The 27,458-nt window shown below is 38.8% G+C and overlaps 1 protein-coding gene and 1 pseudogene across 2 annotated transcripts; one reads left to right on the top strand and one right to left on the bottom strand.

Moving 5' to 3' along the window:
• Window positions 1-280: 280 nt before the first annotated feature.
• LOC110060721 (uncharacterized) lies at window positions 281-23,995 on the bottom strand. 2 transcript variants are annotated; one of them, XM_020767517.2, is made up of 26 exons: window positions 23,445-23,994; window positions 23,208-23,317; window positions 22,921-23,026; window positions 22,161-22,299; window positions 18,667-18,868; window positions 16,651-16,771; window positions 16,401-16,504; window positions 15,037-15,142; window positions 14,288-14,394; window positions 13,079-13,216; window positions 12,334-12,465; window positions 12,148-12,233; window positions 11,703-11,734; window positions 11,414-11,467; window positions 11,151-11,245; window positions 7,002-7,077; window positions 6,398-6,444; window positions 3,978-4,063; window positions 3,743-3,819; window positions 3,443-3,586; window positions 3,220-3,261; window positions 2,917-3,009; window positions 2,579-2,662; window positions 2,379-2,487; window positions 1,978-2,076; window positions 281-1,491 (listed from the first exon to the last, which is right to left on the bottom strand). In XM_020767517.2, exons 1-26 carry the CDS (start codon window positions 23,629-23,631, stop codon window positions 1,323-1,325), a joined length of 2,745 nt encoding a protein of 914 aa, XP_020623176.1. In that variant the 5' UTR covers window positions 23,632-23,994; the 3' UTR covers window positions 281-1,322. The 2 variants fall into 2 exon arrangements, with proteins under 2 accessions (XP_020623176.1, XP_089144550.1); XM_089288424.1 differs by having other exon boundaries at window positions 3,443-3,819; window positions 23,445-23,995.
• On the top strand, window positions 20,512-21,824 carry LOC149113523 (uncharacterized; annotated as a pseudogene).
• Window positions 23,996-27,458: the final 3,463 nt, after the last annotated feature.

The following is a 27,458-nucleotide window of genomic DNA, read 5'->3' as shown; positions in this document are numbered from 1 at the left end:
CTTCAATCTACGTCCCGTCGTGACCGTCGTCTTGTTAACTAATAACATTTGTCATGACTTTGATTTCGTTACTAATGCTCATTGAGGGTCTCTCCTTTTTCTAATTGTTACAAAACCTTCCATTTTTTTTTCTTTACAAAAATTGTCAAACATTTCTGGAAGTTGCACTATAAAAACCCTGACAACACGAAGCCTCGATTAGATGATGACGGAATACTACGTGCTGAAAGTGAGACTGACGAGCATGAAACGTTGATAAAATAAAGCAAACAACACTGCCTAACATTCCAATACATTTATTTTTGTCTCGTTAGTTTATTTTCATTAGACATATGAAGTTACTGTCAATTTTATAAATAAATACCTAAATTATGTTCATCTTTAATAGATACCGTCTTTTTTTAAGTATTCCCTGAATATTTTTTTTAAATACAGCCTATTTACATTTATAATAGATAAAATGTAGTCGACGAGTTAAATTACTTGCAAGTTAATAAATTAAACGAACGACTGAGTATGCGATAGAAAACGAGATGTTGAGTATGTCATATAATAAATAGCAACGATAAATAATATGCTGTTTAAGGATAGTGGAGTCTGAAGATTGTTAAGAAATAAGATTTTACAACCTGAATATGAGAGTATGAAATCGTATAAAATGAACATTGGAAGAAGACTTCGTCAGACGTTTTCTTTCCAACAGAAGACCACTACAATGGCCCTCAATTCAGTCCATTTAACTGGGCTGAGTTTGTGACTGCAAAGGGATCGAAGTCGTGAAACATACTACAGTTAAATATAACTTGTGATTAGGTGTTCCTTCTTTCCCAGCGAAAAGAACTGATCACAGGAAAACTTAAATACGCCCCCTGTTTCACCACAGCTAAAGCAAACTTAAGACTTGCAAGTTGTGTAAAGACATCAATTCCTCATTTAAATAAAACACTTGATATTTACGGCCAACATGTCGCTTGCACGCGCTTGGCAATAAAGATCGCTTAATCGGTTGGCAGTTTTGTGACAGTGAAACTTACATTACAAAAGAAACCCGGATGTTAAATAACCTTGGGATAAAACGAACAAACACTGTTCACCAGGCCATTTACTTAGTACACATCAAGCATTGCAACCTAATACCACGAACCATATGTCTGGCGACGAGAGCGCTCGTTACACAGCAAAATAAAAGTTTTTAGTTTGGGCTTTGCGTTATGTATGACAAAAGTGAGTACGGAGAAAGCGTAACAAGAATAACATGGCGTACGAAAGTGTTGACAGTAAGTTTATCTTCATCGTTTCTTTTTCAGTTTTTGAGTGTTTCGTCATGTCATGCAAATGGCCTGGTTTCCAATTTCCTCCTGTGCAGACGTTTCTGTTTGACCACCGCTGACCGCTCTTACTGACTGTGTTCGAGATGTCGCTGACCAGCAGTTTCTGCTGATCAGTTTACACAGTACTCCACTTGAACCTGCTCCGCAATCACAAAAAAATCTGGAAATAATTAAACGAGACGTTGGTCAGACATTTTTGCCATGTACACGAAAGAAAAAAGTGTCATTCAAACTACACCATACAGTGTCTATAAAGGCGTGACACTAATTTTGTCACAGGTCCTTAGGCCGGATACCCAGAGAGTCCTGGATACATATCCGTCAGTTTGCTGAAAGACCCTGACCTTTCGTTAATGGCCCAGGCACGTTATAAGCACTCCATTTTAAGCCCTCTTTCCAATTTCCCTAAAACTGACTTCATGAAACAGTCAGAAACAATATACAGGTATGTCTCCCATAAAATAAAGCATGTGTACTCTTGATATCAAGGATAAGAGTTTAACACAAAGTGGCATCTGAGTGCATAGTGCATATCCAAACTATCAAGGTCATTGTTAATTTTTAATCTCTCTTGGTAATGTCCAGTCTAAACCATCCCTGTTCTGTTCTGTTTTTTTTACTTGCTATATTTATGATGTCACCTTACCTGTCACGCCTTACAAACTTCACTTCGTGCCCTTCGTGACAACCTGTCACACAACTCACACAGATGGCGTAACCCTCGGATGTACCACAAGTGGTGCACCTGTGTATACAGAGAATAGATAGCGAAACTGGCTTGGAAAAGGTGTCATTTCTTAACAACCTTCACACATAAACAGCTAACTTTTCTAATAACCACATCAATACATGGCCGAGCAAACAGGAAGATTGCATGACTTATTCAGGACAGACAGACAGACAGACAGACAGACAGACGGACAGACAAACTGACTGACAGACGGACTGAATGACTGACGGACGGACAGCCGGGCAGGCAGACTGACTGACACAAATCTATGGTACAAGTACCCCTCGGTACAATAAAGGAACATGCAGGCTACGCACCTGTAGAAATCGTGCATGGGATAACATGTGTTACCAGACACCTGGAACAGACAGCGGCAAGACTCGATTGCTTTCTCCACTTCACGTCTGTTTCCGTGCACTTTGTTATCTGACAGAGAATAGGGAAATAATACATTAATTTGAAAAACAACGACGAACTGAACGGGCAGAGAACAGGAGGCTAGTCAAATGCCACTTACTGCTAAGCTGAGGTTCAACACCAGTAGCCAGACAAATGCCGTCAAACCGGTTGTTGAAGACTTCGTTTTCCTCCAAAACTCCGCCTAAACAAAAGAATTGCAAAAGAAACAATCTTAAATATTGCCTCGTGAACTGACATAGCTCTATAATATATATGTGAATAGATCGGAAGTCATGATCAATATCGCACGAAATTTTCGTTTGTTTCAGTAGTAAAAGGCAATTTACCAAAAATGTTCAGAAAAGTCATTTCAAGTTTGATTGTGTGATAGGGTCAGATTCTTTGGGAGAGGGCTAATGCGATATAAATTAAATTAGTAAAGGAGGGGTGACTCACCAGCACTATTTGTTATCTCTATTCCCGCGGCACCGCCATCGAATATGCGATTGCTTTTCAACACTGGAAAACTGGCTGTGCTAATGAGCACGCCTGTTAATGAGAAAAGAGAAAAGAAGTTAGTAAACAATATTTCTGAGGGAGTTAGGTATTTCAAAAGAATGATCTCTCGAAGATGACTTGTCTTGGCATCGGAGCCTAGCTTAGAGTTGTGGCTGGTCAGGAATCACTCATGTCTATCACAAACTACAAGAACAAATCAACAAAACAGTACGATTTATTATATGAAGGAGAGATGTTTACCTGTCAATGCATTCCGAAAAATGTCATTGTTCTCCAGAACACCTAAAAAATATAAAGTGAGATAGTTGCAATGTATGCGCTTGGAAACGTAAGAGTCCCTGCAAGTAATATGATCAACTGTCAATGCGGGTGTGTATGTACCCAACACACTGTAATCCTATACTGAAAAAGTTCTTTCGATCTAATTTCTCACACCTTCTGGTATGCGTTTTCTAGTACCCACCCTTTCCATAGTTGAACACGCACACTCCGCCTTCTCGCCCGTCGTGAATTTTGTTCCTCCGGAGAACTGGGTTACTCTCGGTCTTGATCCAGACCCCTGCCATCGCGTTGTCGAAAATCTCGTTTTCTTCTAGCAGACCAAGACCTAAGTAAGGAAAAAAAACACGCGGCTTAACAGGGGCACCGAGCTTTATAGATTGAACACCCGGTTGCTTTGAACAACAAGAGGAAATAAGAGAAAAGCATTCAACACAACGTCGATGAAGGAACAAAACAAAGTGAAGCAAAGCAATGAAATAACCTCCATTGTAGACCAAAACGCCGCCATTTTGTCCTCCCCAGATTTTGTTTCTCCTGATGCACGGATTACTTCCAGACCTGGAACAAACGACGGCGTACAATTGTATGATGATAAACGACTAGTTTCTTATTAAAATACAAATGTGAAGTAAACTAAGCAGGTCATAAGAATAACACAACTGATCACCAAGGGATTTATTGACTACTTTGTATAGACAATTTTTGATGTAAGTGACCTTATTTGTATCCCAGAGTACTTGTGATTGAAGATTTCGTTTTCTTCGAGGATTCCACAGCCTCCATCATAGAAATAAACGCCAACCTGATATAGATAGAAAACAAAACACTTGAAATCACAAGTTCTCAAACTGTTTCAAATTCGCTTGAGATCTCCTGTCGTTCGAGACTCAAAGGAGTTTTACGGTTACAGAGGGAAATAAAATCCACCGATAGGAGATCTCGGGCTATCTACCAGCTTTGTTCAGTGAATTTTTCCATCCATCCGCTCTCCTCAACTTCAACCTCATCTTCTGCAGAGAAGGGAGTCCCGGAAATTGTAGCTGAACTTTCCACTTTTAGTTTACTGGAAAATTTCGTAATAGAAATGAACGCTAAATATGGACGACATTTCGACGGTTCGCTGGTTATTTTCTTGAGTTCAGGTGAATTTGCTACAAAGCAATTTTTCAGGTTGGTATGTAAATATTTCGCAAGAAATACTGAGTACTTCTCAGCTTAAGCTAATTTGGCTTGCTTAGGTGTTAGACAGGGCTACGTTCAATTAAGAAGGAAGGCGTTTGTATCATAGAGGCAGTATTTCGAGACGTAAATCCCTTAAAAAATAGCCATTGTTAATTGAAATGTTGAGGACGAAGAGGAAAAAGTAACGGTCATGATAGTTTCGTATCAAAAGAGAATGTTAACTATTAATAAAAAAGTCGTTTACGTTACTGAGTTGGCTGTCACCAAATTTATCACTTTAACTATACATACATTACCAACTTGAGTTTGAAAAGTATATATGTACAATAGTTTAATCATTTTAGAATATAAAACCGACAGAGAACCACAGAAAACCGCCTTCATTTTTAACTCTCAACGAGAAAAATTCAACTCCTGTTGATTAACAAATGTTTTGACCGTCTAGAGAACATTAATAAACTCGATATTTTAACGTTTAGTTTAACGATCATTTTCGCTCACGAACTAAAACCGTTATTTAAGTTATACACTTATCTCAAATTTTAAGTTTTGCCTACGTCAGCTTCGTTTAAGAACTCAAAAATTCATTAGTTTAGTATAATATAAACAGGTTTAGATTAAGTATGAGTAAGGTGCAGTGTTTTAGTGTTTACAACATTTACCAACGACTTTAATAGTTATGATTAAACATGTCAAACCGGTTTAACTCGTTTTATGTTTGTGCTTTAACCTCAAGTGCAGTTGTTCGTCCCCAGTCCTAATCAGTGCGTCTCTTTTCTGAAAGAAAAAACGGTTTTGCGTTATCCCTAAACTAGACATCGAACGATAGTCTTGCCATCTAGTAACGGATCAACCCCTGCATTTATTCCTGCTGTGAATGAAAAATGATCTTTAAATAGTATTGCTTTTCATCGGGTCGTCACAGGGTCAGACCTGTTCCTACCATCAAGAAATCGTTTTCAGGTTTAGAAAAAAGATGAAGTGAACGAAGGAAGCTTGAGCAATAGCGAATATATTACCAGTTTAAGAGTATACTAAAAGTTTACGTAGAAGAACCCTACAATTCACATTAATTCCATCAGATTACAAAACGATGCAGTGACATGTTGTCTGTCGTCATTTTAAGTGCTTGCTCAGTGTTAGGGGTTTAATGTGCTAACTTGTTAATTTATAACAGTTAAAACCGGTTTCAGTTTAAGTGTTTCTTAGCCGGGAAAACTACTCATGTAAAGACTGATATTAATGGCTTTCCACTTGCTAAATTTAACATAAAATAATAAGTATGCCGTGACTTTAGTTATAGCGAGACTCTACCGAAGAAAAAATTATCAAGTTAGTTTTGAAGACAAATATCATCAATATTCTTTAAATCTAGAATCAAATCTAGCATAATTTATTTTGCATACACTTAACGTAAATCTAATTCTATTCAGAGTAGTCAGATTATAAGTTACAGGTACAAACACAACTGTAGTAATACCAAGAGGCAGGTCGTGTAGTTCAGGCGATTCAAGAAATGATCACTAAAATGCACATCTGATATCTCCTAGTAGTGTCAATTCATTGTTGTTTTGTTTACTTTTACCCGCAGAAAAATCAACTCAGCTCACTTTCTCTGAAAAGGCAATCGGTAGACACGAGAGTTGGGAAAACAAACACGATGCTTATCTGTCTACTTTCCTGATGTAACACCAAGCTCTCATAACTTACACTAAAAGAAATGTGCGGTAATAAACAAAGAGAATTCAAATGGCGAGCTAAGCACTGAAATTGTCTCCGAGATCCAATCAGTTGTAGACTGCAGCTAGCCTGTGCACGAAGCGTCAACCGAAAAGATGAGGGAAGAAACTCAAGGCCAGGTTACTCGCAGTCTAATTAAACCTAATGCCGTTTTACTTTCTTGGGGAATGGACGCCATAAAAAAAGTGAAGGAGCTATCGTTGATGAGTTGTACCTGTTTTCCGCTGTGTATTCTGTTGTTTCTTAATGTAGGAGTACTTCCTGTTCACAGAAGAATGCAGAAAAGATTTAGTTAACAACAGCAACCGGTTGAAAAGCCTGTCCCTTAACAACATTTGTGCAGAGGTGCGAAGTCAACACAATACGACATGGCACGATGGAAGATTTTCATAGCGACGTTTCTCCTGGGAAACGAAAGTTTGAGGAGCCATAAAAATAACTAATACATTACTTAAAAAAGATTGTGATGATGGCAGAAATAAAAGCAAACACTCTGGGCAAGTATTGTAATTTGTACTTTGCCACATTGTTAAAACTTCTAGTGTAACAGTTTTCAATTAAGTTCCAATTCTCAAATTGTAACATTTGGGAAGCATGCCCCATTGATTCTGCCACTCCAAGGTACCAGTCACCACCCCCCCCCCCCCCCCCCCCCCACAACCTCTTGAAAAATCCAGTATCCGCCCCTGACGTTAAAACTTTGTTGGAATTGCCGTTGAGAAAAATGTCGGTTATTGACACCGGTTTAGTTTTCAGAAAGTCTTCGTACGCGTGTGCATCCACGGTATTTTGACCGGGATCATCCGGTAGAGTTTTACCTGTCGTTATCCATACACCAGCCAGTGTGTTGTTGTTAATTTCGTTGTCCTCTATGAGCCCCATGCCCTCCTCGTGCTGAGGAAGAGAAGTGCAACATGAGAAGAAAAAGAAATGGAGTCATTAAAAAAAATCGCAAGGTGCACACACTGTGAAGACTTATTGATCACCGCAGTTACACACACACAACTTAAGCAGATGCGAAATTAAAGCCTGAAAAAATTCAGGCTTAAACGATCGTAAACGGGATTAGAATCCCACTGAGATGATCTGTCATGTCTTCATATCTTTCTCCGCAGTTCAAATATATGTTCTTTCATATATTCACTTGTATTCTTCACCATCTACGGGTATATTATAAACTCACAAAGTGACCAGTTCCCAGTTGGCTTGATAGCTCAGTTGGTAGAACACTGCACTGGTATCGCAGAGGTCATGAGTTCGAATCCCGTTCAAGCCTGAATTTTTTTCTGGCTTTAATTTCACAATTACTTAAGTTCTCTGCATAACCGCGATGATTAATCAGGCTGTCTTTATATCTTTCTCCGCAGTTCAAATAATGATCTTTCATATATTCAATTGTGTACACACGCAGATTGGCTGAAAATTTTGCTTTTGAGGTGACTCCCTAGAGTAATTACAAACACCCTCCCTATGGAGCGCGAGTTAGAAAAGGAAACTTAGTCAATTTCTCTTAAAGTTTTCCCCGTAGAGATTTACCAGTATGGGTACTGTTAAAATAAGGCTCATGTGTCGGTAGTCAATTTTTGGATTAAGGCCGTTACCAAGGCAACATCTCATCTAATGACAGGCAGATATAATCCTCAGTTTGACCTAAACTCCTTAATATTTATACTTTTCTTCAGTGAAATTTTTTCATACTTCGCCACATCATGGAAATGATATTGCCTGACATTTTGAACTAGTAAAAAGTCAAGGTTGTTCAGACGGTTTTTCAATATTCTGTAATTTGTCATTATTCTAAATATATTAGACTAGCTCTGACAGATTGTAACCAAAATGGGGTATTTTATAGGAAATGTATGTGGTTAAAACTGAGCCAAATCAAAAAAAAATTCACCGAAGGAAACACGAGAAAATAAGCATTTATTTGGTCACATTGACGTCACAAAAATCAGAAAACCACGCGTGGCGTAACGCGTGGTTATTCATTTAGGAGCGCGCTCATGTGACGCCGTGTATCGCGTGCGAGAAAGCAAGAGTAAATTAGAGCTCTTTTACCGGTTATTTATAGAGCTTTTTTGTCATATTTTTTTGGCCTTAGGCCTAAACACATGTTTGAACGGAGTTTGAAACTATTCAGGAGCACCCAACGACCGTTTTCTCTCGAATGCTTTTAAACGCTGTTTTAAGCTATCTGGAGTACTTTTAAAGCTCTGTAGGTTAATTTTAGGTTGCGCTAAAAAAATCTTATCTGTTCGATTATTCTAGGAGAACTTGAGTATTCTCGAGTTTACTAGGGCTTTTTTGTCCATTTCCCGAAAACATTAGATCTTATCGCCTTTCCAAAAATGATAGCTGACCTTTTTTCGGTACCCAAAACGACATTTTTAACAATCCGAAAACAACAGACATTAAATTTCTCATATCACGAAAGTTCGAGGTGACAATTCTCTTGAGAAAATCAGAGGGGATTAAAGGCCTTCCGAACAGATAATTCACCGAAACGATCCGTTGGGTGCCCCTGACTATTGCTACTTATACCGAAGTGATTTAAGGTGATTCCATAGTAAAAGAACCCGCCATAGATTTCCGATGAAAGTTGGTATGCTGTTGTTACAGGACAAGGAGATATTAAAAACGTAGTAAAAAGAGGGGGTCACCGTGCTTGTTTTCACGCCACAATGCTGACAAATACGGTTATTTAGGTGGTTTTTGGTAATCTGCGTGCAACAAATAAGCTCGATTATTTTTCAATGAAGCGCGTTATATCACACAGAGTTTGACTTCCTTTGATTGTTTATTTATCTACGTCCCAGAAAATATGTCTTCAAATACCCTGCACTTTTTTATCCTTTAAAGGAAACATAATTTGGACTGTTGGGCATTTCATTTGCCAAAAGAGTAGCCATAGATTTCTGCTAATTTTTTTCTCAGTTATTGAGGATATTGTTCTCATTGAAATTAAGAAATACAAAGTGGGGGTCCCCGTGCTCGTTTAAGAGAAAAGGAACATTTATTTCGCTATCGAGCTTAGTTTGAGGGAAATCTCTTACGTTTTGTACGCGTGCAGCGCGTGCGCTAATGCGCGCGCGCTAATGACGCGAAAATCGTGCGCAGTTGGGATGCGCAATGCAATACTGAGGAATCACCTTAAGGTTACAGTATACCTTCAGGGGTGTCTCGCGCGCAAGCGATGTAGCGCGTGCAGTTTAAGCTGTAGATACCTAAACCCCTATATCAAATTAAAGCTTATGGAGCTGGCTATCAAAGTATACCAAGAATTTTGAAAGAAAATGAATTGTCGAATTTTTCACGACCACTAAATGCGAGTGCCCGAAACACCTTTCGAAAGCTACAAGTCAAAGCGAATTTCGTTTTTCGCTAATTTAATTTTTTCCTTGGTTTCAGGGCCCAAAGCGCTTAAAAGACGTGTCTGCGTTTTGGCATATTCAATTGCAATAAAAAGTTACAGAACATTTTCGAAATAGGATTAAAAAAATGTGGAGTGATCGTACAAAAATCGCTCTCGAAGAAAAAGTGTTTCGAAATGAACAATTCCCAGACATGCTTTTGTAGTTTATATGTTAAACTAGCCACTGTCCAAATTTAAGAGTAATTGAACAAATTCCCTTTGAGTTATAACTCTTTAAGGTGTCTGCTTCAAGTGAAAAAATTTATTCGAGAAAACAGCGCTAAGAAAAATTTTCTGCTTCGCAAACAAACTCCGCCCACAAACGCCTTCAACTGGGTTGTCAGATAACTAAGCCAATCAGTGCAGGGAAAGTTTACTACCGTTAACCTCCTGGTGAAATTTACGCGCGAATCTCTAAAAAACTGTTGTGTTTCGCAATGCGCTCAAGGAACCGAAGGTAGAGAGATAATTTTTCTGTAGCTCGTATTTCTTGAAGCTGGTCTGGCAAAATGGGCAAGACTAAAAAGGATACGAACGCTAGAGTGGCTGAGCGAAGGAAACAAACAAAAGAAAGCGCGGAGAGCAACTGTGTGTGGGCAACTGTGTGTGGGCAACTGTGCATGGATAATATTTCAACTGGTCTCAATGAGTCCGACAATTCGTCGATATCGGACTCATCAGAAGAGTCTCTGTCAGCATCCCTGTTATTGCTGTCAAGTTCCGAAATTTTTACAGAACCTTTCTTTTCTGTTACCACGAATATTTGCCCGCCTTAGACGATAACTATAGCTTCATCCGCGTGGCGAACTTTCGCTTCTTCACTCATTGATGTATTTTCATTCGTTCTTCGCTGTTTTCGCTTTTTCGAACTGGTCCATGGTTTAAACGTGGTCTATGTTTACTTATAGCTTAATAGAGACACGCCTAATACCAAAAATGCTGGGTAGTCAGAACAACAATGCTGATCAACTGAGTAGTCAATTCGCGACATCCATATAGGTAATTCCCGCGAAAATCGTCTCGGTTGATTGCATACGCGCCATAGGGCTGTCAATCAAGAGGTAAACTTTTACTTCCGGTGAAAACGTAAAACCGCCATTTCTCCGCAAATATTTAGCCTTTTTCAAATTTTTTTTTTCGGAAATTAGAGATTATTCTTCGACCACTATTTTAACCCAAAAATCCAAATTTGAAGAAAATTGCCGACCCGAAGGTATACTGTAACCTTAACGCCTTTCATGTGTTGAAGTGATTTCGTTTCTTCTTAGGGTTACTTGCGTCATTTTTGAACGCGCGATTAATACTGACGTTTGGCAGACAATGGTAGTGCGCGCTATTGAGTCTCAGAAAAACTGTAGTAAGCCACCTTAAATTTGAAAAAAACAACAAAGAGTTATGGCACATCAATGCTATGGTCATTAAGAACAAATTCAGTTACTTCTTCTACAGGTACGCCAACGACTTGGAATAGCCCTTCCTAGGTCGCTGCCTTGCATGTCAGTCAATTTAAACAAACAAGTCAAACTAGTTTGGAGAACATGCAATTCATCATTACCACGTATATTCCGCCATGGAGTCCGCTGTGTATTCTGTTGCATCGAACAATGGGATTACTTTTCGTCCTGATCTGAATTCCAGCAAGTGCATTGTCTAAAACAAAACAATGAAATAAAGACTTTTGCACACATTTCACCTGGAAATCGATTTCAATACCTGCTATTTACGTAGTAAAAATGTACATCCACACCGAGATTGTGAATTTCAAGTACTGCTTACCCAAAGCAAACAAACGAATAGAATAAACCTATACATACTTACCGTGAATGTTGTTCCCTTCGATCAATCCTTTTCCCTCGCCAAATACGTAAACTCCTACAAGGACAATCAACATACTGGTAACAATGAAGTCGCTAACATGTAATTGGATAACTGACCATAGCGCGAAAATGATGAACCTATTTTTAAAATAAAGTTTCCTTCTAGTCCATTAGTTGTGGCCTAATATGGAGTTTAGCCAGTCACCCCACTTGGTCTGCGTGGACTGTGGCTCGTACACATTGGTTAGTAAGTCAATCACCAGACAAGTACGTATAGAAAGTACCCTTACCTCCTTGCTGTCCGTCGTATATCTCGTTGTTTCTAAAACGCAAGCAAAAGCCATGGTGAAAACTTGACGGCAACGCACAGACAATACTTGGAAATAGCCTTACAGTCGACATACAGAACCCAAATACAACTGACATCTAAAACTGTCAAACTCTTGTTGGATAAACCGGCCAAAAACAAAACTGTGCATTTTGCACCAAACATTTTCACTGTTGTGCAAATCTTTAATGTAACTCGCCACACCAAAACCTTGCAACGCAGAAATATACAGTACATGTAGGCTCTAGATCTTGTAGCAACAAAACGGGTATTGTATACTTGATAACGTTGCCTTCAACTCGTAAATATTTCAGCAAAATTGCGAGACAAGTCATCACGAACATCTTCAAGTGTACCATTCCCTTCGGAGTACATAATGCACAACAAGAACTTGTTTATTTTCTCACTTTATGGTAGGATTGCTCTGTGATGTTATCCAAACACCAGCATATGTATTGGAATAAATCTGATTCTCTAGGAATTCACCTCTTGCCTGTGAAATAAAGCAAACCAATGCAGAGTTGCTGAGAGGGTTAGTTTTTCAAGTGGCAAGACATCAGTAGGACATTGCAAAAAGGTAACTATGCACTTACATCGTCATGGCAATAAATGCCGCCTGTCATACCATGGTGTACCTTGCAGCCCACCACTGTTGGATTGGCGTGAGAACGAATCTCAAAACCAGCAATGCGATTATTGTACACGTCATTTCCTTCATAATAACCCTGCAAGAATGCAAACAAACAATTAATACCCTTTGGTTGCGCATTTGTGGCATAGATTGTCTTGGCCACTTAATTTTCTATGGCATGGAATAAAATAGTTACACAATGCCTTCTTGTGGTATACTAACCTCTTACTACCCGAGCGCGAGGGCCGCACTGGGGAATATTGGCCCGAGGTAGTGGCAGTACGAGCGCAGCGAGGTCCGTACAAAAACGACCGAGGGCCAATATTCCCCAGTACGGCTCGAGCTAGCTAGGTTAGTAAGTAGTTTATTATATGCCCATGCTTGTTTTGAATTTGCCGGCTTTCAAAAACAAAAAATACACAGCTTATGACCGTTTCCAGGGAAACGGTCCGTATGGCAAAATCCCGACCAAGAAAGAACCAATCAGAACGCTCGGATTTACCTCAAGACTACCTTGCCATATAATAACATGGAATATCCCGCAAGACACTTGTATTTTCTTGGTATACACGTTTGTATTTATACCGAGGAAACTGCAAGTGACTCGACTAATTGGGTGCTAAGTTAGTAAAGGTATTTGGTAAAATCTACAGTAGCTATTATATGGTGGATTGTCATGTTCTTTTAGTAAAGAAGTATTCACTCACCAGTCCATAATCAAAAATAAAGAAGCCAACATCTCTACCATGATGCACTTTATTTCTCCTCATGATAGGACTAGCATGATTCCGCACCCAGACACCTGCTAACTTGATGTTTGTAATCTCGCAGTCTTCATATGTTCCCTATGAAATAAGTTACCACAGAAAAAAAAAAAAGTTTACATGTATTCCTAATGTTTTAAACAAAAGGGTTTCATGATGCAATAGAAACAAGGAAGATGTTTTCTACACACCGAATGCAAATATGGCGGATCACTCGGTCTTCGGACTAGCTGCATGAAAGCAAGGCTAGTTAAGCCTTTGTGTGTGTGTGTGTTTTTTTTTTTTTTTGACAATGCATCCCCAGAAAAGTTTTGCTTTGTGGTCGATGTGGTCTGCTCAGTTTCGCCATGCCTACGAGTTGTTGTGTTTCTGAATGCCACGAGAAAGGATAGAAATCTTCCACCGTTCGCCTCTAAGGGAAAAAAGTGGATCCATGCAATTCGTTGAAACAAAGGAAGGGAGCTCGTAATCACTGCAGAAACTGAAGTTTGTTTGCTACATTTCAGGTTGGAAGATCTTAGAAAATTGTTTATGAGCTTATGTGGTGTCTAGTGGTGTTCTAACACAATTTCCACGGCCAGTACCTTCCCCAAGGTAAAGAAAGCATCAGACATCCTCTGCTTCAAAAGAAGAAGTTGTTTACGTCCGCGTACACTCACACTGAGTCGCACGAAACAAATCTGAACAAATATCACGGTGGAATCACCCAGCGAATGAACTTCAACTGCCCCGTCGTTGAAATCAGTGAAAGCATTGATCCAAATGACAACGACTTGAAGGTAAATGTGACCAGTAACAAATTTTCTTAGATCTTCCAGCATGAAATGTAGCGAGCAAACTATTACAGTTCCCTCGGCGACGATTAGTTCCTTTCCTTATTCTGTTTTCCCCTCGGAGGCGAACAGCGCAACTGAAAAAACTGTCTCTCCCGTGAAAGATTTCACTCCCTTCTGGTGTCATTCAGCAAAATTTCGTAGGCAGGGCGAATTACAACAGACCAGATCGACGACAAAGCAAAACTTTTCTGTGGAAGTATTGTCAAAACAACTTACCGAGGCCTCACTAACCTCTCTTTCATGCAACTTGTCCAGGGTGCCGACCAAGTGGTCTGCCATATTTGCAAGGAGCATTCTGTTGTTATTTATTTGTTACCTGAGAGCCATCTGTGATGAAAACACCAACATTTTCTGAGTCAGAAATGAGAGAGTTGGACAAAGTAGGTCTTGCTCCCCTGCCATGTACATAGACTGTTGCACCAGCTACAGAAAAAAAAAAGTTTGCGAATCCAATTTTGTTTTAAAATTCTCCTTACTGATTTTCATTCACATTTGTAATGATAGTTAAGAGAATTTGGTGGTACATCAAGATACACTACATTATTAGTAATAACTAAAATTACATTGCCTATAATCCTTGTGCATAGGCCTGGTGGTCTCATGGTTAGTGCACTCAACTCTGGATTGAGTGATCTGGGCCCTGGCCAGGGAAATTGTGTTGTGTTCTTGGGCAAGACACTTTACTCAAGATCACAATGCCCCCATCCACCCAGGTGTATAACTGGGTAATGGTGAGGTTAATACTGGGGGCAACCTTGCGATGGACTAGCATCCCATCCAGGGGGAGTAGAAATATTTCTAGTGACTTCATGCTACAGAAACCGGGATAAGCTCTGGCCTGATGGGCCACTTGGCTCATATGCAGACTTTACCAACCTTTATTGCTGCTCCTACATGTACTGTATACAGTATAATATGTGGTCAAGAGAGACCGTGCATTTTGAGGGAAATTCCCACTTGTTAAGTGGAGTGTATGCTGAACCACTTATATACTTCCTTCAAGTGCTGTAGCTACATGTAGTAAACCTTCAATTGAGAAAATAAAACCTAGTCAAAAAATCTTACCATTAGCTAGGCTGGTGAGCTTGCAGTTATAGATTGTAGGAGAGCAGTCATCCACAACTTCTATACAGCCTGATCGCACCACCTGAGACTCACTGCCAGGACAGTTCTACAAACAAGACAACATGTAGATCAGTAAGAAGCAAAAACAACAATATTATTGCATGTCCACTTAAACATGTATGCACTGAAACCCTGGAATTCATGGAATGAAAGCCTTCATTACTTAGATGGAGGTCCCTGGTATACACTCTGTTATCAGGAAATTTTGGTCATCTTCCCACCAACCCATCACACAAATCCCTATTATTTCCCCACTCTGATACTTTGTTAAATCAGGAACATATCCATGGAAATCATGTGAAAAGCATGCAAAAAGAGTGTGAAAAGAAGGAACAATGTGCATAATCAATGTTCAAAATAATGTGTACTGCACCAGTGATTTGCATGCACTTGTTTTGAAATTTTAATGCTAGATTACAGTCAAACTTGCAATAGTACAGGAATCCATATTGGTTTTTTCTCCCAGTCGTCAGGCTGGGTAAGTATGCCAGATGACATTATAATTTGCCTGCCAAATTTTACTTGCCCGTTCAACAGGGAAGAATGGCAACACAACAGCATGCAAATGGCATATTATTTTCACACGGCTGGTCTCCCAGTACATCATGTCCATAGTTGCGGCTATCAGTGGACACAGAAAATCCACGTACAAATGAAAACCAAGGCCTCTTCAACTGCACTCTTCCTGCTTGTATTAGGCTTGTTTTTCCTTAAAACACCATATCCTGATCAAAACAGCTGATGCGAACGCATCAGGCTTTTAGTCAGATGGGTGTCCCTGGAGGCGTCCTGTGGACGGCCACTTTCTATAGAAAACTGTTTCATTTTTCAGATGTTGCCTTATAAATCGCTCATTTGAGCAGGCTCAATAGCACATTTTGGACGGCTACTTTTCAAATTCTAGCTAAAAGCCTAGATCACACCATGTGTTTTTGCGAATGCAGATGCAATATTTAGAACATCTGCAGTTGACAAAATTGAGTCTGCGATGACTTCACTCATGGAGAATACAACATCATCCAAGATTGTGGACCAAACTGATGATTTCATTGCAAAAGAAAGTAGCAAATCTGTTTTCTAAGGGTTCCATATACAGCTGTAGATGACAAGTGGTCAGAATGCAAGGAACTCACAAGAAAATTTAAGAAATACTTTTTTCCTTTTAGAGTCGAACTAAACTAGACGTACAGTGAACAAGTTTTAGTGTTGTTTTGGTTGTCTCTATGATTTTTCAGTCATCACAGCATATTCACAGCAGCACATTTGATTTTTTAAAACAAACAGTGTAAAAGAGCAGTGCCTACCTTTAGAGTCAGATGTCCCAAGAAGGAGCACACTGAACCAGGATTGAAAGTAACAACTGTTGAAGAGTCATACTGAATGACAACTGCATCAGCTTCATTCTTAGCTGTCAATCAAAGCAATACTTGTAAGCAAGTTATTTCTATATAAAAACATTATTGACACCAACCTTAAAACTTTTGACTTCTGATTAAATATAATAAAAAAATAAATGTTTCATAATAGTATTTATTCAGTTTTCTCCAAATATACCTGCTCCAATAATTGCGACAGGTTTGCTGATTGACAGCTGCTCATCATACACACCACTGTGCACTACAATAACACCATCATCTTGTATGGCATCCAAAGCGTTGTTAATTGATTCATGATACTATTTATAGAGAGAGTATAAACAAAGAATGTGATAAATATACAGAGAGAGCGACAGTGGCACAGGTGTTGAAAACATGGATACCCTACTCGCTCAGTTTAGTTTCCCCTCAGGCTCCACCATCCTTTCAGACACCATTCTCCAAGCTCATCGATTGTTGATGAGTTTAATGTTAGTCACATGTTTTTATTCTGGATCTGCACCACAATGTCAGTGGCAGATCCACAGGGAGGGAGTGGTCACTGATCACAATCTGGACTCACCAATATTAATAGAAGTGGCAAAGTAATACAGCTTGTGGATGTAAAGGGCATGCTACTCTCCCTTAATGGACATGCAATTACCTATAGACCATTGTGCAGTTGTCGGTTCAGTTAGGCCTGACCTTTGAATGGCAGCAAGTTTAGGTGACCTTGTTTCGATAAAGGCCTCACTGCTTTTGTTGTGTAAATCAAGTTGTTCTTGTGCTAACTAGTTAACATTTAAATGACAAAAGCAGAGAGGTCTGTATCCAAGCAAGGTCACCTGCAGCCTCACTTACATTCATAGGCAAGGCAACTTTAGAAGCACACAACCGTAAAATGGCCTATTCAGGGCTTCTGGTAGGTCACAGAAAAAAAGTCAAATTTCATGGGATTTTCAGGGACAAATTCAGGGAAAAAATCGGCCGATTTCGTGGGGAATTTCGCAGGAATTTTTGAGGCCAATTTCGCTGAAAAATGATTGTTAAAAAACTGCTGATTTTGTGGGAGTTTTCTAAGCAAATTTCTCTGGAAGGCAACTGGTTTTGTGCTGATTTAAGAAACATTTTTTATGAAACTAGAAGCTCTTAGATCATTTACTCAGGCTTCATACCGCAACATGAAATCGTATTTTACAAGTAAGCTTATTGAACACACAAAAAAAACACAAATAAGAGAATCAGGATAATAAAACCACAAGAGTTACGCTTAGATATTTAATATTCAAGTTGCTTCGTTGAATATCATCTTTATCCAATTGCATGTTGTTTGCCTCATCTTCAAAGTTCTGTTTACATCGATTCTTGATTTTTCCCAACATCTGAGGCAAACAGTAGAGAGACACCAAAAACCTACTACACAAAGGAAATATGGTATGTTTGATTCTTGTCAGTCTTGGTTTTTTGATTCTCGTTCTTCGTTTGGACTTTCATACTTGCCAAGAAATGATTAATGAAGGTTGTGGTTTGCTCTATGTTTGGCCATGAAGTTGCTTTTAACAGAGGACACCATTTTCTCTCTTAAGAACAACACGCCCTAGAAATGCACCAATGACAAAGCTTTTCACATCGTGGCTGCTGCCCAGTTTTTTGTAACACTAATCTAAGAGCGCCTGGTAATTTTGGAATGTTGTTTACTTGACGAAGTTGTAAGGTAATTTAGCAAGTTTACAGCAAGTAAACAGCTCCAACAGCCAAGATAACTTTCAAACATGTTGTGCCAACAAGTGTTTGGTAAGATTTCTAGCAAATGTGAATTTTGCAGGATTTTGTGGATTTACTTGAAATTTGCGGCTCCATGACCACACGAAATATCAGAAGCCCTGCCTATTACGTATTAATATGCGATTGAGACTGAGATTGAGCATCACCAAAAGAATTATCATTAGGTCAAAGTTTTTACAGTCTGCTGAAATAAAGAATTAAGATTTGAATGCATATAATAAAATAACAAATAATATAATAATATTATAATTATTCTTGGATTTCAGCTTCTGCATGACATTTCCCCAATCGTCTCACTAATTTTGTTACATGCACTGTACCTAAATAATTCTTGTGTATTATGTTGAAACATTTACATGTACAGTGTATAATGTTACTGAGTAAGTTGAGCTATAATTATAATGTACTTAAGGTATTGATCCAAACTTACATTTATCTTTCTCCCTGTACACTGGCCAGGATTTAACTTGCTTTGTTTTGCTATAGCAGGATGAACATGATGTGCATGATACAGTGCACTAAGACATTTCTTCCAGCACAAGTCATTCTCCGGTTCTTCTTCAATATAAACTCCTTCAGATGTCTTTATTAAGGGCTTCTTCAAGTCAAATACTTGACTATAAAGTGATCGCCTGTTTATGCATAGCACAAAAAATATGAGAATTGGCATCCTGAAATTACTTCCTGTACATGTACGTACAGATCGCCTAAGGGCCACAGCAAATTGCAGCACCAATAACTCAGTGTAAAATTGTTTTACATGTACATGTGATTTAACCTGATCCAATGACACCTGGAGCTTTTTGTCAAAAAGGATATATTTTGGACATTTTAAGGCTAGATATGAGCCAAATTAGCTCCAATCTAATCAAAACGGCATTTGCAACACGACAACATGCCTTTCTTTCCACTAGCATCACATTTATGACATTTTTGCTCGGGCATGTGCAGAAATCAAAATTTCGAGGAGATTTTTGGATGAGAAAGACTGACCTACATGTAAGGCTTTTTTTTAGAAAAAAATTTTGCCTTTCCTTCTCCTCCTTTTCTTATCTTTTTGCAGCAGTGATTGACCTGCTACTGGGCTTACTTCCAGTTCAAGAATTCCTGCGAAAGTATCATCAAGATGGGCAATTCTTGACACAGAGTAGCCAAGTGTAGTGGAGGAAAATTTTGCTCTGAGTTTTTCACCCCAATTTCTGAGCATTTTTTTTTTTTTCATATTTCACACTCAATTGACCCAATCGCTCTGATCTGGGTATGATAATGTTGGAAAGATCTTTTCCTCCAGCAGAACTTGAGTATAGGAGAAACCAAATTTAGTCAAAAGTGATGACATGAGAAGTGTAACAAAGGTTAACGCTCATCACAGCTGGTTATGGCTGGCACAGGCATCAATGGGTTAAGCATGATACAGCGAGTAAACTTTTACACACACTGGAATTACAGGTGAATTGCATGTACATCGTCATGTATTTTGATGAAGGATATGATGAAACCTAATATATCATTGAATGTACTTTAAAACTTGACTAGGTTAATGATATAAACCACTTTACTAGTGCTTCCTATATGATAATGTTAGCAGTCTCAGCCTGCACAGACTAGATGGTAATCTTATAACAGCCCAGCGGAGTTTTTGGTCATGAATACTCCCTAAGACACATTGCTACTTGTATCAAAGACGTTCTAAAGGTTGACACATTCTAACTGGTTTGGAACACTTTGCAGACCTTTTTGTGGAACTCACCGAATGCTTCAACTGAAGAAATAAAAAATAATTCTTTTTGGAAAATGCAGATAAGATAGCCAGGGATTTGGCATAAAAAACGTATTTAGAGAAAAACTGTTGGGATAACACGAGAAAAGCTTGTAAATCACGAGCCATTAGGCAAGTGATTTACAAGCTTTTCGAGTGTTCTCCCAACATCCTAAGTGGTTTATTGCACCAGTAAACCCATAGAAAGAGTGGTCTATCGCTTTTATGAAAATTAATAAGCATGGAAAAAGTCTGTCAATGAGAGGAAATTTATTGCACTTTCGTGATCAATCAATTAAGTTGCTTATTCTCATCAAATTCATGAGATGACATGACCAGCCAATCACAGCAACCGAAAGAATGAATTAAAGCACAGACCCTGCATCGGACACAAAATTCACAGAGCATAGCGATGAAAACATTTCAAGCTAAGACAGGTTTAAGAAAGGAAAGGAAAAGTTTATCGGTGAACAGCAAAAAGTATATTAACTAACTCAAAAGTATTCTGATGGGGAAATGCAGAGATTTGTAGGTGAAATTGGTCATCACCAGAGTGAAAGGCTGTACGAAAATGTGCAAGTAGTCCAAACTTCATGTACTTGGCGACGTGATTCAACGCAGTATTTAATGAAAACTTTCCAAAGTTTTGTGAATGGAATAAAGGTTAGTTACAGAAACGCTGCTTCCGAAATATATTCAGAATTTATTTACTTAATATGCTGAAGGCTGTGAAGTCCATGTTTCTCTGTATTTTGCTAAATGAAAACTATTGCTTGAAAGCTAAGCTTATGGAAACCAAATTCAATCATTTATTGTGTTATGCGTGCATGCATTGAGTTTAAGCAAGTACCCTAAGCAAGTAGATGGATGTAGTATGAGGAACCCATTGTCTCCCACCCTAGCCAACATCTTAATGTGTAAACTAGAGGAAGACGTCATAACACCACACAATTTGCCATTCTATGACTGGTACGTAGATTATTGTTTTACCAAAAGGAAGACAATTGCTCCCAACAATCTACTTGAGAAGTTAAACATGCAGCTACCATCCAAACATCAAGTTCATCATAGAAGAAAACCCTGGTCACTTCCTGGACACCTCTTTCAACCATCAAGAGGAAAACTTCACCACCAGAGTCTACCAAAACCAGGTAAACTACAAGCACATTGGAAATCGGTCATCCCAGAAAGGTGGAAGCGCAACACTATTCAAGGTGCCGTATATCGAGCAAAACGAATAGCCATCAAAGCAGGATACCCCACGAAATTGGTAAATGAAGTTATCCGTGATTATGAAAACCCAAAAAGTGACGAAACAATAATTCCTGTCCACTGGTTCGATGAAAGACCTAAACTAGGAATCCGTCTCCCTTTCTGCAGAACAAATGAAGTAGAAAGTAGGAAACTTAACACGTACACCAAATGCATTCAGGTTCAACTTCTTTATCATGTGGAAAACACACAAGATGGAATCAATCTTCAAGTTAAAAGACAAAAACACACACCCATCACACATCATTTACAAAGGTAAGTGTACTTGTGGACAATCATACATTGGCGAAACAGCACGCAACCTCGAGGTTCATGTTAATGAACATTCAGATGTTAATAAGCAGTCGGAGCCAGCAAAGCACATCAGAAAACACCCTTACCACAAGTTCTCGTGGGAAGTTTTAACCACTGCCCATTCATGGTTAAAAAGGGGAATCAAAGCAGCATTCTACATTGCACGCTTCCCTCCAGAACTAAACAAACAAGTGCAATCACTGGACCTCACCTTTTTCCCCACGGGAACAGGTATTACATAAGTGGCATTACCTGAACTATGAGAACACTGAGCGTATGCATATTATTTCACTCTGATGACGATCAAACAGATCAAAAACGTTTAGATTCATAATTTCAACAGCTCTTTACCTTAAAGTTTTATGTATCTTTTTTAATAGAACATAGGTTTGGCAACTCTATTGACCAATCAGAGTGTGCGTAGTATCTCAGTTATTTCATAAAATATTATAGTATCCAGAAGAGTACATTTTACTGCTTCTCCCGGCCCTTCTGACCCAATCCATATGTTTCTGTTTAAACAACATGACTACACACAAGCAACCAAATTTATCTAGGACCATGAATGTAAGATGAAAATTAATCCATTCACTACAAACCATAAGCATCCATCCTGACATATTGTGTTGAGTCTGGTGCATGTCTGTGACATTCTACAAAGCTCTTTTTCTTGAAGGTAAGAACATATGAGAAGTAAAACTTCGTCTGGGACAGCTCTGATGTAACAGTTGAAATTACCTGTGAATTGAAATTGATATAGTATGCGGATCTGAAAAATATTGTTATGTAGCTACAGTAGCATGGGTGAATGATAATTAATTTCAAATTAAATCCACATGTTGAAGATTTATTTATAGATTGCTCTTAACATGTTAAATGTGACAATTGTTGCAAAAAGGAACAATTAGTTTTACGCTTATTCTGTCAGTGTCAAGACACTATTATTTTACCGTTTAACAGTAGTGCAATCCTCTAAATTAAATGCAAGTCCAGTCCAGCAAAACCATTTACAAAAATTATTATTAGGTAAGTGCATAAATTAACCCTTAGCACGCCAATGCATTGATTCACCGCGGAAAAAGTAAAACTTTGACCCTACACTATAAATAAATAATTCTAATTCTAAGGAAAGAATATGAAGGAAGGACAGCCACGTTAATATTTCCAACCGTGTAATATAGGAGCCTTCCACCGCAATTGAATACAATTCTTTCGTGACAATAATTATTGAGTCAGGAGGCACGTGGAGACTGGCTCAACAAAAAGACTCTTAACAAAGACATCGGTAACAAAAAGAAACGGCTTATTTCAGAAACTCATCGATAAAATATTTTTTACACGTAGCAATACGATACGTACCTCCTTGACTGTGCGAGCTTGTAAGGTTATAAGATCGTTTACGACCAAGGTTCCTAGTTGTACTGAGTTTCTTGTCTTGCTTTCTTGTCAAACGCGACAGTGCGGACTGAAATAGATCGAACGAAGAGTGCATTTTAAAAATATTCTTCAATTCGTCAGCTTTGATCCCATGATATGAAATAACAGAGAATCTGGAATACTCTGACGCCATCCGGTCCTTGTAGACAAAGGTGCAAAAGATGCTAAACTGAAAACAAGAAAAAAAATATTGAAATCGATCGACTCACATCTAAACACATGTCAAATTTTCTCTCGACCTCCTTGATTTCTAATCCACAATCTTTTTCCTTCATCGATGAGTCTCCAGTGTTGCACTTTCTCCACGGCTTGTCTCTCTCTGCAAAACAAAACAAAAGAACAGGGGTTGAAGCCTTGTTAAAATCTGCCGTTACAAACGCTTGCTATAAAGTAAACATTGCCGTTGCTGAACGCCGGCCGATCTCGCGGAAGAAATACGCTCTCACTCAAGTTGCATCTTCGTGTATTTGAGGAACTCGTTTTCGCTTTCCGGTAATATTCTGTGCAAAGCCTTGGCCTTCTCGAGGTAGACATCACTTGAGGTTTTTCTTGAAGACACCCGAACACAGCTGTTTGCTTTGTCTTGAAAACGGGATTGTTTTCATGTGGAGGAAATGACGAACCTTCTTTCATCTCTCTTAACCAATCATATCTCTGGAAAAACAAAGCAACGAATTTTGTCCAATCAGCTTGCGTGTTCCAGAGTCAATGGAACGAAATTCAAATGCACAGACAGACTGATTAGTAGATGAGAAGCTGTGAAAAATAACAAATTAGAGCATTCTCGATTCTTAATTTTTTTTTTTACAAAATTTACTTTTACACACCACCACCAAGCCAGCGGTCTCTTTGCTTTTCATTATCAGGGCCGTCGATACAATCAGGAACACGGAACAACGTCCCGCGACATCCCGGAACATCAAAATATGAAATAATTATAAGAAAAATATAAAGTAAAATAAAGAAGTAACCAAGAAAGAGAAATAAAAGTAAAAATAAAAATAAATAAGAAATGAGTGAGGGCTCAGACGTAATTAATTGAATCAAGAAATCAGAAAATTATGTAGACTGTTTACAGTCCCATATTTTTCGGTCTGATTGTAGCCTGCAGAACAGGCGGATTAGCGGGCTCTAGCGCGATACACGAGCGCTCGCGAAGCGCGAGGCGAGAAAAATCCGCCTATAGTCACACCATTGTTTATGCTCTACCGCCCCCTTGAAATGATTGGCATGAAAGAATGAGAGAGAACAAAGCAAATCAATTTACTGGCGCGAAAAAATGTCTCAAATAACCAATTTACAAATGTATACATGACGCAACTTTCTCGCCTCGCGCTTCGCGCGCGCTCGTGCATCGCGCTAGAGCCCGCTAATCCGCCTGTACTGCAGGCTAGTCTGATTGAAGAGTTTGGTTTTCTATGAAAAACAAAATCTGCCGGGAAGGGTACAGCACTTTTGAGATAGATAGCCAAGGAGACGCGTAGCGCCGAGTTGGCTAATCCAAGAAGCGCGAGTGGAATAATTGTTCTAATATATAGATTTAGGCCAGCCTAAAACCGTAGCTCCTGGGCCGGGTTGTTCAAAGCCCGATTAAGCTAACCCAGGAAAAGGTAGAATTGTGATTTGAGTTTTGTAACTTTGCGGTGAGGTTTTCTGTATATTGTTTAGCCTTCTGTTTTGAGTTTTAATAATCACTATATACACAAAACAAAGCAGCAAAAAACATTTGTATAGAAGGAAAAGTTATAATTCGGTTAACTTTTAATCCTGGGTTAGCATTAACCGGCTTCCGAACAATCCTGCCATGTTTTCAACAAGTTAAGACATGAGCCCGCGATCCAATCGAAAACCAGCACATGGTCAGTGGTCAACTTCTAAGAAACACGTGACGTCGTTGAGCTGTAGTCCGCGATATGGTCACGTGATACTGGTCAGCGGATACCTTGTTTAGACAGGTCTCAATTGATTATAACATGGATGTCCAAAATACTCTTTTTCTTTGGCCATCGTCGCTTGATAAGAAATAACACGCAAACTGCGGTGATAAACATGGCAATAAAACGCATGTTAAAAAACAAAGTTCATTTACTTGACGTAAATGAAATAAAACTTATTAAAGCAGATCTTCAGTTGTTTGGTAACAATTTTGCTCTGTACCCCTAAATAAGGTAGAACTAAGATTACATTCTTTTTAGGGACTGTGGTGGTTGGATTCTTCGGTTTGCGTTGCTGCCTGTTCAGAACATCATTATGGCTGCATTAATCTTAGGGCTATTTTCCAAAGCGCTTATCGTATCAAGTCTTTATTTCCCTACAAAGATAGGATCAACCGTTCCCAACTGTCAAAAGTTGTGTATAAGGCTAGTTGTTGGGACTTGCCAGGATTTCTACATTGGAAAAACAAAACGTAGATTGCATGACAGAAAAACTGAACATGTTAAATTGATCACAAGTAGCTGTCATGCTTCTGCTATTGCAGACCACGTCACGTCAGCTGGTCACAACTTCAAATGGGACCACTTTGATATATTAGCAAAAGGTCGGACAGATACACATTGCAAGATAAAAGAGACTCTGCTCATAAGGGAATTAAAACCCACCCTAAATGATAATGTAAGCAGCGAAAAGCTTCATCTTTATTAGTTTGCATTGTTTATATGCAATTTTTTCTCAACTTCTGTCATTGTAATTGTTAATTAGTTACTTATTTTAAATTGAAATTTAGTTGTTACTTCTATTCCTAACGGTCACTTCTGAAGATGTATGTTGAAACATACGAAACGTCAATTAAATGAACTTTGTTTTTTAACATGCGTTTTATTGCCATGTTTATCACCGCAGTTTGCGTGTTATTTCTTATGGATGTCCAATATCAAAGAAATACACGGTAAACCAAAGCTGCATGTCTCTTTATTTGGAGTATGGCCGCCATGTTGCGCGACTCCGTCGTCGTCGTGCGTACGCGCCCACAAGCAATACCGCTAGCCATGATAACCATGGGAAAAACAACTCATGGGTTTCCTTTTCTTTCCTATATGAGTATGGGGCTCCGCTTAGTGGTCCTTCGGGCCGCCGGAGCTCCGCTGAGAATAAAAATGCCCAAAAAATTACGCGTACGCACCGCGGAAATTTGATGTTCTTAAAACAAATATTTGTGCTAGTTTTAAGAACATCATATTTGCAAGGGGCAACTATCAGACCGATAGTTTCGAGACATAAACACCTTGTGAAGAATATATGAAATAATTCATATTTGAACCGCGGTTGTAGATGAAAGTGAAGAATGATCATCGCAGTAAATTTTCCAATTTAAGCAATTGGAAAGAAGAAGCCCGAAAAAAAATCAAGGTTTCAACGTTGAAGCCCTGATTTTTTTCGGAATTTACTGCGATGATCATTCTTCACTTTCACATGAACACCTTGTTGTCTTTATTGCTCACCACTAAATTTTCTTCCGTGCGCCAGTTCCAAAATCATATTGAATTATAATTTTCAACTTTTTTAGGTGAGAGCCGTGAAAGCTAAATGTAAAATTTGAAAAAGAAAACAAACAAAAACATTCTTAATACAAATTCAATTGTTTATTTTCTGTAAGCCCGCTTGTTTATAGATTATTTTCACGGACGAGTACTTCTCCATCCGGGTATTTTCCTCGGATAGGCACTATGGGTTGAGTGTCTCTCCGCGGATGAACACTATCGCGTCACGTGATCAACTTAAACCAATAAGAATCGAAGAAAATTTAGTGGTGAACTATAAGGGCTGATAATGTCTCTCCACGGATGAACACTATCGCGTCACGTGATCAAATATACCATGATGACTAAGCCAATAAAAACTCTTGAATTTCGGCATCATCCAATGATTCAGTTCTTAATAATATTTAATACTTTTTGGAGTCTTGGAGTATGTTGGCAAAATTTCACGTCATTTCATCTGTGAAAGACCAAGACGACCTCATCTCATGGGAAAAATTTCGCTGACTCAATTCATAAAAGGAGACAGTTTTTCACTTTACGGACCGACCCTATGCCGGTAAATACTTATAAGTTATAAATCCTTTTTAACCAAGCTTGTTCGGTTAAGATGGCTAGGTATTGGCCGTAAAATGGCTAGGCATTTGTGTTTTTTTTGGCGTGTTTATGGACTTTGCACTCCGTGAAAAGAACTTGGTCAATATTCAATGACCCGCATTTATTGCATGGCAAGGTAGTCTGGAGGTAAGTCCCAGCGTTTGTGATTGCTTCTTCCTTGGTCAGGATTTTGCTATATACAGATTGTTTCCATGGAAACGGTCATAAGCCATGTATTTTGGTCCGAGTACCATATAATAAAGTACTTACTGTATTAAACTAGCTTGCGTGAGCTGTACTGTGTATTAGTCCTCGCGGCCTCGGTCGTTTTCGTACGGACCTCGCTGCGCTCGGACCGTTCTGCTATGACCTAGCTCTAGCAGGGAA

The sequence above is a fragment of the Orbicella faveolata genome, unplaced genomic scaffold (genome assembly GCF_042242905.1).
Source record: "Orbicella faveolata isolate gen_17 unplaced genomic scaffold, um_ofav_v1 contig_15, whole genome shotgun sequence".
Taxonomy (NCBI): domain Eukaryota; kingdom Metazoa; phylum Cnidaria; class Anthozoa; order Scleractinia; family Merulinidae; genus Orbicella; species Orbicella faveolata.
Note: the sequence above shows the minus strand (reverse complement) of the source record. Positions and strands in the feature narration are given on the sequence as shown.